Source organism: Vipera ursinii (genome assembly GCF_947247035.1).
Source record: "Vipera ursinii genome assembly, chromosome: 4".
Lineage (NCBI taxonomy): Eukaryota > Metazoa > Chordata > Lepidosauria > Squamata > Viperidae > Vipera > Vipera ursinii.
This window is the reverse complement of record NC_139514.1, coordinates 958,406-971,913: the sequence shown is the minus strand read 5'-3', so window position 1 is coordinate 971,913 and position 13,508 is coordinate 958,406. Positions and strand designations below refer to the sequence as shown.

Here is a 13,508-nt window from a genome sequence, read left to right as displayed (position 1 = left end):
GCAGGAGACACACACGCACGCACGCGCGCACACACACACACACACACACACACACACACACACACACACAGGAACTCTGCCCCTTGCCTGGCCCGTGGCCGGCCTGGCAGCCTCTGAGCTGGCTCTCCTCCTCCTCCTCCTCCGCAGGTGAACAGCCTGAAGTTGGGCGATGCCGTCACTTCTTTATCTCAGCTCCAGGACTGCAGCCTCTTCCTCAAGATCATCGGCAAAATGTAAGACGGATTTCGGCTTTCTTCCTGTAGGCTCTCTCGCACCAGGGTCCCCCGACCCCTGGGCTGTGACACACACCCCCCTTGTGCCGGGCTGTAGCTTGTGCGGAACCAGGCTGTGTGTATGTGCACATGTGTGAAGCTGTGAAAGTGGTGTCTGCACACGGAACCATTTCCTCTTCTCCCCCCGCACGTCCCCTCGCCAGTCCACAAAGCCAAAATGTTTGGGGAGTTCTGTCTTAGACCCTGTTTGCTTAGGATGCTGCTGACCCCTCCAGCTGTTCCTGAGCTGTGCTTCCCCTTCCCCACATCCCTGCCCCCTCCCTCTTTCTCCCCCTCCCCCCCAGCCTGTGGGAGTTGAAGTCCACCTATCTTAAAAGTTGCCCAGGTTGAAAACACCGTCCAGATGATTTATTTAATTACATCTTTTTTTTTATCCCATTTATATCCCGCCCTTCTCCGAAGACTCAGGGCGGCTTACAAGCTTAGCAGTAGCCTTCATTCTATGTATATACCTGCTTATTAGGGCTTTCACACACTCCCCAAGCGGCATTATTACAAAGTCAGCTTATTGCCCCCAACAATCTGGGTCCTCATTTTACCTACCTGGGAAGGATGGAAGGCTGAGTCAACCTCTTACATAATCAGAGCCCTGGTGTCCCAGGGGTTAGAATGCAGCGTCCCAGGCTAACTCTGCCCACTGCCAGCAGTTCGCTCCTGAGCGGCTCGAGGTTGATTCAACCTCCCTTCATCCTTCCGAGGTGGGTCAGACGAGGACCCAGATGGTTGGGGGCAAACATGCTGATTCTGTAAACCGCCTAGAGAGGGCTGTAAAATACTGTGAAGCGCTGTGTAAGTCTAAGGGCTACGGCCACCTTCCCGTTTCCCCATCATCTGGAAAGGCTTCTTTAGGTCTTCAGGATCGAGTGGGACCATGCAAAGACCCCCGACTCTTTTTGCTTTGCCTGGTGGTGACGAGCCCTCTGCCCGGGCTTCTGTAGCCTCCTTGATTGACCGTGTGTGTGTGTGTGTGTGTGTGTGTGTGTGTGTGTGTGTGTGTGTGTGTGTGTTTGCTCCCTCTCAGCCCAGCCGACCTCCCAGAGTGGCTCCTCTGGGGAAGAGCAGAAGGGGGGTGGGGGTGGGGGTCACCTGGCAGCTGCCCTGAGCTTCTGTGGCCCAGCTGGAACAGAGGTGACAGGGATAGACTGCTGGGATCCCTTGGGCCCCTCCCTGGAGGGCTGCACCCCTGTATTGGCCCCACCAGCCTCAAGCCCGACACCTCCCTGGCCTGGGTGGATGCGAAGGGCTTTCCCCTTGGCTCCCCGATGCTGATCCCCCCCCTTTGTCCAGGGGAGACTCCAGTTTACTTGGCTTTTTCCAAAGTGAATTGATTCCCTTCCCTTCCCTTCTCTCTCCTTTCCTTCCCTTCCCTTCTCTTTCTTTCTTTCTTTCTTTCTTTCTTTCTTTCTTTCTTTCTTTCTTTCTTTCTTTCTTTCTTTCTTTCTTCCTTTCTTCTCTTCTCTCTCCTGTCTCCTTTCCCTCCTCCCTCCCACCCTCCCTTTTCTTTCTTTCTCTTTCTTTCTCTCTCTCTTTCTTTCTTCTTTCTTCCTTTCTTCTCTCTCCTCTCCTCTCCTCTCTCCTTTTCCTCCTCCCTCCCTCCCACCCTCCCTTTTCTTTTTCTCTTTCTTTTTTTCTTTCTTTCTTTTTCTTTCTTTCTTTCTTTCCTTCTTTCTTCCTTCCTTTCTTCTCTTCTCTCTCCTCTCCTCTCTCCTTTCCCTCCTCCCTCCCACCCTCCCTTTTCTTTCTTTCTTTCTTTCTTTCTTTCTTTCTTTCTTTCTTTCTTTCTTTCTTTCTTTCTCTCTCTCTTTCTTTCTTTCTCTCTTTCTTTCTTTCTTTCTTTCTTTCTTTCTTTCTTTCTCTCTTTCTCTCTTTCTCTTTTTCTTTTTTTCTTTTTTCCTTTCTTCCTTCCTTCCTTCCTTCCTTCCTTCCTTCCTTCCTTCCTTCCTTCCTTCCTTCCTTCCTTTCTTTCCAGACATGGCACAGAAGAGGGCCAGGATGTTTCCCAGCAGAGTGTGGCAGAGCGGGTCACCCAAGTTGTCAGCTTCCTTCAGAGTAAGTGCTTCCCAACAGTCGGGAGGGAGGGAGGGTGCTTGGGTCTGGGGGAGGTGGGGAAGCTTTGTCCCGGCAGTCACACCAACACCGCCCCCCCCCACACACACAAACACGCAAAAAACAAACTTTGAAGCTCCATCTAGGCTCCGGCCCTTTCCTCCCAAGCCCCTCCCAAGCCTGTGATTCTATGAACCTGTCATTCTAAGGCTGACAGACAGCGTGAGTGACTTTTTCTCAGCCCCGTCACTAAATGAATGGTGGTAAGTTGAGAACACGCTGCTCAGACGGGCACCAGATTCCAAGAGCAGCCGCGTCCAATCCAAAGTGGGCCTGCTCAGAAGACGTTGGGCTGAGTCAGAATGTGGGGAGAGGCCGGGGGTCCGGGAGCCGAGGGGGTGTGTGTCCCAGATGGGGCTCACCTAGGCTTCTCCCACCTGTCCCCTCCCAGAAATCTGCAAGCACAAGCCCATCGCGCACAGCCTGGTCTCCGAGGAGAAGCTTCTCGCAGCGGAAGAGCTGGAGTTAGCCAAGGTGGGGCTTTCCGTGTTTGGGGCCTGGGCTCGGCCCGGACGGTGGAAGGAGCCGGGAGGCTCAGCCTGGGGAAAGGAAGAGGCCGGGAGTCACGGCTCAGGTGCCAGTTGGGGGAAGATGGTCAAGAACTCTTTATTTACTTCTGTCCTGCCTTTATTGGGTTCAGAAGGCAGCAAGCATTCCCCAACACATCTTCTCCTCTTATTTTCCCCACCACAACAACCCTGTGAGGTGGGCCGGGCCGAGAGAGAGGGACTGGCCCAAAGTCACCCAGCCGGCTTTGGTGCCTAGGACTCACCGCCTCCTGGCGATTGGCCCAAAGTCACCCAGCCGGCTTTCTTGGCCTGGCCTGAACCCTGCCTGAAGAGGGTCCAGGCGTCCCTTCATCCACCTTCCCACCTGGTCAGCCACGCTTTCTGGAGAAGTTGGAGACTGGAGAAAAGCCCCCCCCCCGAAATAGCCAAAGCCAAGGATGGCCTCTTGAGTCGAGGTGCACCACCACCTTCTTTGAGGGGGCTGGAAGCCCCCCCTTAAGCCAGAGCTCGGGCCCAACCCCAGGAGGCCTTGAGCTGAGCCCCCTCGGCCGAGCTCCCAGGACGGAGCGGCTGAAAGTCCCCCCAAGTGCCTCTGGTGAGAAGCTGCCTGCAGGTGAGCTAGCCTCTCCCGGAGCCTCTCGGCAGCCACTGCCGGGCCTCCTTCCGCTCTCGTGCAGCCGCGTCCCGGTGACTCCTCCTCCTCCTCCTCCTCCGCTCTTCCCAGGTGGTGACGCTGCTGCTGTACTACGCTTCCATGAGCGATAAGATTCCTCGGGAGTGGGCCGGCCTGGAATACGACCTCCAGGTAAGGGAGATCTCCCTCCGGATTCCGTCTGGAATCTGGTCAGCCAGCTGCCTCCTCATCTCCGCCTGTCGGCATCCGGGGCGCTGGGCCGCGTTTCGCCTCTGCGGCCTTCGCCTTTAGCTGCATCGTGCAAGTTCGGCAGCGTAGGCAGTCCTCACGTTACGACGGTCCATTTAGCGACTGAGGTTACAACAGCGTTGGGGAAAAAAGTGACTTGGGACCAGCTTTTCACACCTAACGACCTTTGCGGCATGCAATCAGAATTCAGGCGCTTGGCGAAGGACTCGTATTTATGACGGCTGCCGTGTCCCTGGGTCACGTGATCCACCTTTGTGACTTTTTGACGAGCAAAGTCGAGGGGGAGGGGGAGAAGGCAGATCCACTTAACCACAGTTTGACTCACTTAGCAACTGAAGCGGCAAGGAAGATCATAAAGCGGGGGCCAACGTCACTTAGTTATCTCGCTTAGCAACGGAGGTTTTTGGCTCAGTTGCGGTTGTAAAACGAGGACTACCCGTAGTTCTCCTTGTTTGGAGGAAAAACGGTGAGGGGTAGAACACCGTCGAAACCGAGTTGAGGTCTGGCCTGGCCTGGGGTGGGGGTGGGGCATAGGCTGGGTCTGATTTCCTGTGACACCCCCTCCCTGAATAACTCAGATGCTGCCTGTTCCCCCCCCCACCCCCTCTCGCCCCCAGACGGAGATGGCCAAGTTCCTGAACTTCATGCTCTACAACGAAGATTGCCTCAGCGAAGATCTGGAGAACTTTCTCCAAAACAAAAGTGAGTCCTGTGTGAGCCAGGAAGGTTGCAGAGTGGGATGCTTGGCCAGGGGATTCCACACTTACCCAAGGAGAAGAATCTTTGCACCTCAATTCTGTAGAGATTCTCCCATCTTCCAGGTCAGGGTTGCCCCAAAGAATTTTTTTTCAGGAGGCAACTGGACTCTTGTTTTCCTTTGAAAACGTTTCGCTTCTCACCCAAGAAGCTTCTTCAGCTCTGACTGGAGGGAAGGATTTATACTCCTTGCAGACAGCTGGTCACTTGCCTTTTTTTAGAGGGTCATTGAGGCCACCTGGAGGTTTACCTGAGTCCTCAGGGTCACCTGAGTGGTGCAAACGGGTGTGGACCCTCCTTGGGACTGTTGAACTTTGTTGAAAGGTGGGTTTCTCTGAGCTGGGGTCTTTCTGGCAGAGATTTAATTACCAAACTAGGTAATATCATGAGTGCCGGATGGGAGTGGGTTTTGTGGAGTGGTGGAGGACAAGGACAAAGATGAGGAAGAAGACTGTGGGGTCCTTGGTGCTGTCTGAACTTGGCTGCTCCCTTGCAGATGTCTCATGACCCAACTAGGTAATGACTAGAGCACCGATGTTGATCCCTAGTTGGGTCATTAAAACGTCTGCAAGGGGGCAGCCAAGGACAGAGAGAAAAAAGAATCAGAATAGAGCTGGACGGGACCTTGGAGGTCATCTAGTCCAGCCCCCTGCTCGAGCAGGAGATCCTATACCATTTTAGGCAAATGGCTGTCTAGTCTCTTTGCAAACCTCCAGTGATGGAGCAGCTGCAACCTCTGGAGGCCAGCTGTTCCACTGGTTAATTGTCATCACTGTTAAGGATGTTTCTCCTTAACTCCAGGTTGCTTCTCTCCTTGAGGAGTTTCCATCCATGGTTTCTTCTCCTGCCTCCAGATGTTTTGGGAAATAAATGGACCCCCTCCTCTTTGTGGCAGCCCCTCAAATACTGGAAGACTGCCATCATGTCCCCCAGCCCTTCTTTTCTCTAGATTGGCCAAACCCAAATCCTGCAGCCATTCTTCCTATGTTTTGACCTCCAGGCCTTGAATCATCCTAGTTGCTCTTCTCTGCACTTTTCCCAAAGTCTCGAGGTCTTTTTTCTAATGTGGTGACCAAAACTGCCTGCAGCATTCCAGGGGTGCCCTAAGGCACCAAGGACCCCCAGAACGGGAGTGGTTGAGACTAGAGCACGGCTGGGCAACCTTGGCTCTTTTATGACTCGTGGACTTCAACTCCCAGAATTCCTGAGCCAGCCACGCTGAGGGGAAAGGGAGAGTTGCCAAGCTGGCTCAGGAATTCTGGGAGTTGAAGTCCACGAGTCATGAAGGAGCCAAAGTTCCCCCCATGCTGGCTCAGGAATTCTGGGAGTTGAAATCCAGAAGTCATGAAGGGGCCAAAGTTCCCCCATGCTGGCTGAGGAATTCTGGGAGTTGAAGTCCACGAGTCATGAAGGGGCCACAGTTCCCCCATGCTGGCTGAGGAATTCTGGGAGTTGAAGTCCACCAGTCATGAAGGGGCCATAGTTCCCCCATGCTGGCTGAGGAATTCTGGGAGTTGGAGTCCACCGGTCAGGAAGGGGCCAAGGTTGCCTGCCTCTGGCCTAGGGCAAAATTGGGAAAGGCATGCAAGCAGGGTGGAGAAAAGCCAGGAGAAGCTCCTCCAGGGAAAGGGACCAAGTCTTTAAGGGAACAAAAGGGCAAAAGTTGTGTCTGAGCACATGGCAAGCTCTGCCCCTCCTCCCCCAGGGCCCACCAACAAAGGAGTTGGGCCTGCATGGGAAGCCCCTCCCCACCAACTGGGGGGGTGGGCGGGGCAGGGGGGGGGAAGAGACATCCTGAAGCCTGTCCAGCCTTTTTGGATCCCTCTGGCTAGTTCCTGGCAGCCTACTAGAGGACACGGGTAAGTGTGGATGAGAGCGTGTGTGTGTATGAGAAGAAAAATACATCCGTGAAAGTCTGCTGCTGTTATTCTAAATTCACCGGGTCTCTGCGCCTTTCAAAGAAGCATTTGTGCCTGGGTTGGTTTGGGATTGAGTGGGGCAGTTTTCCAGGCCTGGGAGTGGGTGATCCGAAGCTGCACCGGGGAGCACAGTTGTGCAACAGTGACAGTCCACAATCTCTGGAGGCCGCCAGGTTGAGTAGTTTGAGATTACTTCACAGCTGTAAGGGAAAAATGCTCCAGCAGAGGCGAGCAGGATGGGTTCCCACCGGCCCTTTATATATTTGCTGGTGTTGGAAGATTCACCCTGACAAAACTCTCACATTTTCATTAGGAAAACATGCAGATGCAGTTTTTTTCCTCCCCTGTCAGAAAGCCTCTTGCTGAACCTTTGGGCTACTGCTAAGCTTGTAAGCCGCCCTGAGTCTTCGGAGAAGGGCGGGATATAAATGGAATTAAAATAAATAAAAATAAATAAATAAATACCACCAAGAGTCCCATAACAGCTCTCCTAACTTAAAAGCTCCATTGGGAAGGAAACTCAGATAGCAAAGCCACCAAGAACTGCTTGCCCTGCCCCCCCCCCCCCTGGGATTAACTCCCAAAGTAGGAACTGGACAAAAGAAATACCACTTAACACAAGAAAGGGGAACATCAGCCAGCCATTAAAACACACAAGAAAGAACCAGCAAAGCCACAGCCCTAAAAGCAGATAAAAACCACAACTGTGGGACTGGGAAGGCTGAAGTCTGTCCCTTGGCTGCTTTGCCGGAGCTGAAATTCCTTCATCTTCTCCCAGCTGGAAAGGAAGGGGGGAAATCCTTCTGGTTTTTCTTGACCCTATAAAGCTCTTTCTTGTGGTCGCCTTCTCCAAAACAAAGAAGCTCCTTTGCAGCAAAACTAACTTCTTTGGAAAACTTCTTACTGCCAGTAGGAAAATACCAGTTGGGGAGCTTCTTCTTAGCTTCACAGCCTGCCTGCTCTCCTTTTCCTCCAGTGCCGCAGGCGGCGTCCTCCAGCTCCTCCAGCTCGGAAGAGACCACCCCGCCGAAACGAGGGGTGCCCTTCCTGAAACTGCACAAGATCGCCTCTTCCTCCAGCATGAACAGGTAAGGGGACCTTTCATCGCTTCATTTATCTTTCGTTTTCGTTTATTTTATATTATTTTTTTATTATTTCATTTCATTTTGTATTTTATTTCATTTTTATTTTATTTTTTAATTTTTTTAAAAAAAATATTTCATTTTATTTTATTCATTTTTTTATTTTTTTATTTCATTTCATTATTTTACTTTATTTTTTCTTTTATTTCATTCTTTTATTTTTTTTATTTCATTTTATTTCGTCCATTTTATTTTTTTCTTTTATTTCATTCTGTTTTATTTTTATTTATTTATTATTTTATTTTATTTATTGTTTTTTTACTGATTTTATTTTATTTCATATTATATTATATTATTTATTTTTTTAAAAAAAATTATTTTATTTCGTTCATTTTATTTTTTTATTTTATTTCATTATTTTACTTTATTTTTTATTTTATTTCATTATTTTATTTAATTCATTTTATTTTATTTCATTTCATTTTTTATTTTTTTATTTGATTTCATTATTTTGTTTTATTTTTTATTTTACTTTTATTATTTTATTTCATTTTTTTATTATTTTATTTTTTACTTTATTTTACTTTAATTTTATATTATTTCCTATCTGTATTATTTTTATAAATAATTCAAAGTGGCAAATATGTCCAACATATCTTCCTCCTCCTGTATTCCCCACAACAACCCTGCGAAGTGAGTTGGGCTGAGGGAGAGGGACTGGCCTAAAGTCACCCAGCTGGCTAAGGTGGGGCTAGAACTCCCTGTCTCCTGGTGATTGGCCCTAAGTCACCCAGCTGGCTTTCACACCTGGGGCGGGACTAGAACTCCCACTCTTCTGGTTTCTAGCCTGCTACCTTAATCATTAGACCAAACTGGCACTCAGGTTCCTGGGGTGTGATGGGGTGTGATAGAAAGGTGTGAGTCCCGACAACGAACTCCGATTCCGTGCTGAGAGTCACCAGGTTCTTGTTTGGGACAGGGTGCCGAATGAGGGCAAACCGTGGGAGTTGTAGAAGCCTCTTCCTTTGCGGGATCATAATAATCTCTGGGAAGAAAGATGGCGGTATTGTTCTGTTCCAGCCTACTACCGGCCCTGCAGAAAAGGCAGGGACAACCCCTTTACAAGAGGCAAAAGGCTGGAAGTAAGCCCGCCAAATTTATTGACACAAAACAGATCCAAAACAGCAAACTGAGCAAAACAAAATACGAACCAAGAAACAGGAGCTATTCAAGCGGTTGCCTTCAGCAAACCAGCCCTCCCACGCATTCCCCTTTTATACAGTTCAAGGCGTGGCTTCTCTCTGCCTCCTTCCGAGGTGCCCCATTGCCTTCCTCTCTTTACTCCGGATTGACTGCCTCCTGCGTCGGGCGTCCTTGAACAGGGCCAGCTGTGGGTCATCTTCATCCACGCTTTCAGGCTCCCACAGCTGGGTCTGCGTAGTAACCAGATGGGAGGGGCCTGGCTGAGAGCTCTGCGAAGCCTCAGAACTGTCCTCTGCAGGCTCTCCAAACCCCTTCTCCTCCTCCTCCTCCTCCTCCTCCTCCTCCTCCTCCTCCTCTGACTCGTCCGACCCAACTGCCGAACCCACAGGCTGACCCTGAATCACAACAGGTATTGACCTTAAGAACTGTGGACTTCAACTCCCAGAATTCCCTAGCCAGCATGACTGGCTGAGGAATTCTGGGAGTTGAAGTCCATAAGTCTTAAAGTTGCCAAATTTGCTTTAAAGCAATTAACAGAAACTTTTAGATGTGAAGTCAGCATAGGGGCATTCCTTGTTGCTTGGTAGGTACTCCGGCTTATTTTTAAAAAGACGGGTAGTCCTCAACTTACGACCACAATTGAGCCAAAAATGTCTATTGTTAAGCAAGGAAATTGTTAAGAGAGCTGTGCCCCATTTGACAACTTTTTTTTGGTGTGGTTGTTAAGTGAATCACCGCTGTTCTTAAGTGAATCATGTTGCCAAGTGCCCAAATTTTGATCATGTGGCCGCCCGCTTGCTGCAAGGGTCGTAAGTGAAAACCGATTCATAAGTCACTTTTTTTCAGTTCTGTTGTGACTTTGAGCAGTCACTAAACAAATAACCGTTAAGTCGAGGACTCCCTGTAGCTTGATTCACCTGAGTGTAGAATAACGCCTCTTCGCTTGTAGAAACAGAATACCAGCACTGGAAGGGACCTTAGAGGTCCTCTAGTCCAACCCACTAGTCAAGCAGGAAACCCTAGACCAGGAGTCTTCAAACTTGGCCCTTTGATGACTTGTGGACTTCAACTCCCAGAATTCCTGGCATGCCTGGCTGAGGAATTCTGGGAGTTGAAGTCCACAAGTCATCAAAGGGCCACGTTTGAAGACCCTGGACCATTTCAGACAGGTGGCTGTCCAGTCTCTCTTCTTAAAAAGATATTTTTAACCTCTATCTTTTTGGCTGGGACCTGTTGGCAGGTTGCTCCCTGCCTCCTCCATGTCCCCCATGGGGGAGATCATGCAGACCCCCCAGTTCCAGATGAGGAGGTTGAAGAAGCTTCTGGAAGCGGAGCGGGAGAATCGCGATGAACTGGAGCACGAATTGGCAGAGAATCGGAAGCTCATTGACGAGAAAGGTGAGGGGGGTGTAGATCGCCCAACCAGCCCACCTTCAAGGGACTACAAAGCCCCTGTGGTGGCAGAGCAGAACAGGATGTCCTCATCCCAAGCCGGACATCCCGGGCCATTCCCAGGATCAGTTTTATCCTCTCTCTTTTTTTAATTGGCGGGGGGAGGGTGTTCCTTGGCGCTCTCTGAGCTGGCTTGTTTCCTCATTATCCAAACTAGGGAAGATCCCCTTTTTTTTGTATCTCGGCTTGTATGTTGCTGGCTTAAAAGGCCAAACCAGGTTCTCTCAGCTTTCCCAGGCAGACCAGACTAGGAAAGACCACGCTCCCTCCGTCAGTACAGGCTGTCCTCGGGTTACGTCCACCCTTGGGCTCAGACTTTGACTTCACCGCAGTTCTATATTTTATTGTATTGTATTTTTATTAATTTAATTAATTTATCTTATTATTTTTTATGTTATTTATTTTATTTTGCTTTAATTTTTTAATTTTACTTCAATTTTACATTTATTTCATTCACGTTGTTTTATTTGACTTTATTTATTTTACTTCAGTTTTTTATTTTTTTTATTTTATTTTAATTTGTTTATTTTACTTCAGTTTTCATTTTACTCATTTTATTTTACTTGTTTATTGTAATTTAGTTTTTTATTTTACTTATTTTATTTTATTTTGTTTATTTTAATTTAGTTTTTTATTTTACTTATTTTATTTTACTTTGCTTTTTTTTTAAAAAAAATATTGTTTTGTTTTGCTTTTCTATAACCACGCATCTCCGCGAACAACTGGGATGAGGGGAGAGCGGGCCGGGCCGTCCCGGAGCGGGTCTCCTGAATGGGGGGGGGGGTCCTACGGGCGAAGGTGCCCTGGCCTCTAAGGAGGTGCTCTTTCCGCAGACACCCGGATCCTGATGCTGAAGCAGAGGATCGACCGCCTGACTCTCCTGCAGGAACGGCAGGCGGCCGCGGATCAGCTGGAGCCCAAGGAGTTGGAGGAGCTGCGGGAGAAGAACGAAAGGTCCGTCCTGGCTTCTGGCCAGAGCAGGGGTGTCAAACTCAATTTCACTGAGGGCCACATCAGCATTGCGGTTTCCCTCAGGGAGCCGGGTGGGTGTGGCCAGGGTGGGCGTGGCCTACTGCAGCGTTTCCCAACCTTAGGAACTTGAAGATGCGTGGACTTCAACTCCCAGAATTCCCCAGCCAGCTATGCTGGCTGGGGAATTCTGGGAGTTGAAGTCCACGCATCTTCAAGTTCCTAAGGTTGGGAAACGCTGGCCTACTGGGTGGGCGTGGCTAGAGTGCGTATGGCCTACTGGGTGGGCGTGGCCAGCTCTACCTCGTTCGCATGAAGGGTGCCTATGGGGGCCTGGGCAGGAGTGGGACAGATCTGGGGGTCTCTGGCAGAAGGAGGGTCTCTGGGCCAGGGCCAAGGTAGTGGGGGCCGTTCCCTCACTGTTTCCAGGATGGCTTCGCGGGCCGCATGAAACCACTTCGCGGGCTGGATCCGGCCCCCGGGCTTTGTGTTTGACATGTCTGGGCTAGAGCTTTCAAGGCCCGCCTCTGCCCCACGGCTTGTGGGGGGACCCAAGGCGGAGGAGCTTCACTCTGGGAATAATAGAAGAAGAGAGCTGGAAGGGACCCTGGAGGTCTTCCGGTCCACCCCCCACCCCTTATTCAAGCAGGAGACCCTGCATCATTTCAGACAGTTGGCTGTCCAGTCTCTTCTTAAAAGCCTCCAGGGATGGAGCACCCACAACGTCTGCTGGCAGGTTGTTCCATTGGTTGATTGTCTTCACTCTCAGGAACTTCCTTCTTAGTTCCAGGAGGAGTTTCCATCCGTTGCTTCTTGTCCTCCCTTCAGGTACTTTGGAGGATAGCTTGACTGCCTCTTCTTTGGGGCAGCCCCTGAGATACTGGAAGGCTGCCATCATGTCCTCCCTGGTCCTTCTCTTCATTAAACTAAACAGACACAATTCCAGCAACCGTTCCTGATATGTTTTAGCCTCCGGTCCCCTGATCATCTTCGTTGCTCTTCTCTGCACTCTTTCCAGAGTCACAACATCTTTTTCCCTTCGTGGGGACCAAAACTGGATGCAGTTCTCCCAAATGTGGTGGTTGACAATTAACTAATCCCACATAACTGCCCCTCCCCCCTCCAAGTGTGTCCGGCTTCCTCCTTTGCCATCTTGTGTTAATGATTTTATCTGCTCTGTTGTTTTATAATCAACAATTTTAATGTTGGTTGTTGAGGTTTTTTTTGTGGTTTTTTTATGTTGTAAGCCACCCAGAGTTGTTGGGTCTGAGATGGGCAGCAATTATATTTCCTAATAAGCAAATAAGCAAGCAAATAAATAACCAAAAAGAGAAATGAATAAATTTGGGGAGAGCTCCCACAGCTGGCTCTATTAATTAATTAATTAATTAATTAATTAATTAATTAATTTGGGGAGAGCCCCTGCAGGCGGCTCTCAGAATAAATGTAAGCAAATGAATAAATAACTTTACGAGTGCCCTTGCAAACAGTTCTTGGAAAGAAAGAAAGGGAGGGAGGGAGGGAGGGAAGGAAGGAAGGAAGGAAAGAGAGAAAGAAAGAAGCAAATAAATTTGGGGGGAGCCCCCGCAGCCAGCTCTGGGAATGCCCTGGGGAGTTGGGTGCTGTTGCCCGAGGCAGCCGTGCCCGTCTCCTCCCTCTGAGGCTCCTCCTCCTCCTCGCTTGGCAGCCTCCTCTTGCGCCTGCACGAGACGCTGAAGCAGTGCCAGGACCTGAAGACGGAGAAGGGGCAGATGGACCGGAAGATCAGCCAGCTCTCCGAGGAGAACGGGGACCTCACTTTCCGGGTAGGGTTAGGGTAACTGCTTCCTTCTGCGGCAGAGCCTGGATTCTAGAATTTGGGGGGCGGGGAGATGAGGTCCTGGAGCCATGGGGCTGGGGGGGGGTTGGGGAGAGCGCTTGGCATTCCCTACCCTCTGGGTGGAAGGCCCGGCACCCTTGCCAAAGGAAAAAGGGGAGAGGGTCCAACTGAACCCCCCCCCCCCATTTTCTGTCTCAGCTCCGAGAATTTGCCCGCACCTTGACGGAGGTTCAGGATGCCATGAACGAAATGAGCGAAGGGCAGGACAAGTCCCTGAAGGAATGGGAGGAGCGAAGGAGTCGCCTGGAAGCGGATCTCCACGGGGCCCTGAGCGAGAAGGTCAGCAAGAGGGAAACCTGGGGGGGGGGAATACTGAGCGGTCAGTTCTGGCCCCCAGGAGGCCCGGCTGGCTTCTCACCCGGAGCAGCAGGGCTGATGGGGATCCTGGAGAGGCAGCCGCTGGTTTCTGAAGCGAAGGGAGAGTGTGTGCGCGCGCACACACAAACACAGGTTGCAC

General features: G+C 50.3%; 1 protein-coding gene across 5 annotated transcripts in view; it reads left to right on the top strand.

The window, feature by feature from the left end:
• NUMA1 (nuclear mitotic apparatus protein 1) overlaps positions 1-13,508 on the top strand; it is a 61,551-nt gene that overhangs the window by 26,470 nt on the left and 21,573 nt on the right. For all 5 annotated transcript variants that reach the window (XM_083362087.1, XM_083362088.1, XM_083362084.1 and 2 more), the window contains exons 3-12: positions 148-233; positions 2,263-2,342; positions 2,791-2,873; positions 3,633-3,713; positions 4,409-4,493; positions 7,443-7,554; positions 9,992-10,149; positions 11,037-11,157; positions 12,860-12,977; positions 13,190-13,330. In XM_083362087.1, the coding sequence (XP_083218213.1) occupies positions 148-233; positions 2,263-2,342; positions 2,791-2,873; positions 3,633-3,713; positions 4,409-4,493; positions 7,443-7,554; positions 9,992-10,149; positions 11,037-11,157; positions 12,860-12,977; positions 13,190-13,330 (1,065 nt within the window). The remainder of the gene's footprint in view (positions 1-147; positions 234-2,262; positions 2,343-2,790; positions 2,874-3,632; positions 3,714-4,408; positions 4,494-7,442; positions 7,555-9,991; positions 10,150-11,036; positions 11,158-12,859; positions 12,978-13,189; positions 13,331-13,508) is intronic.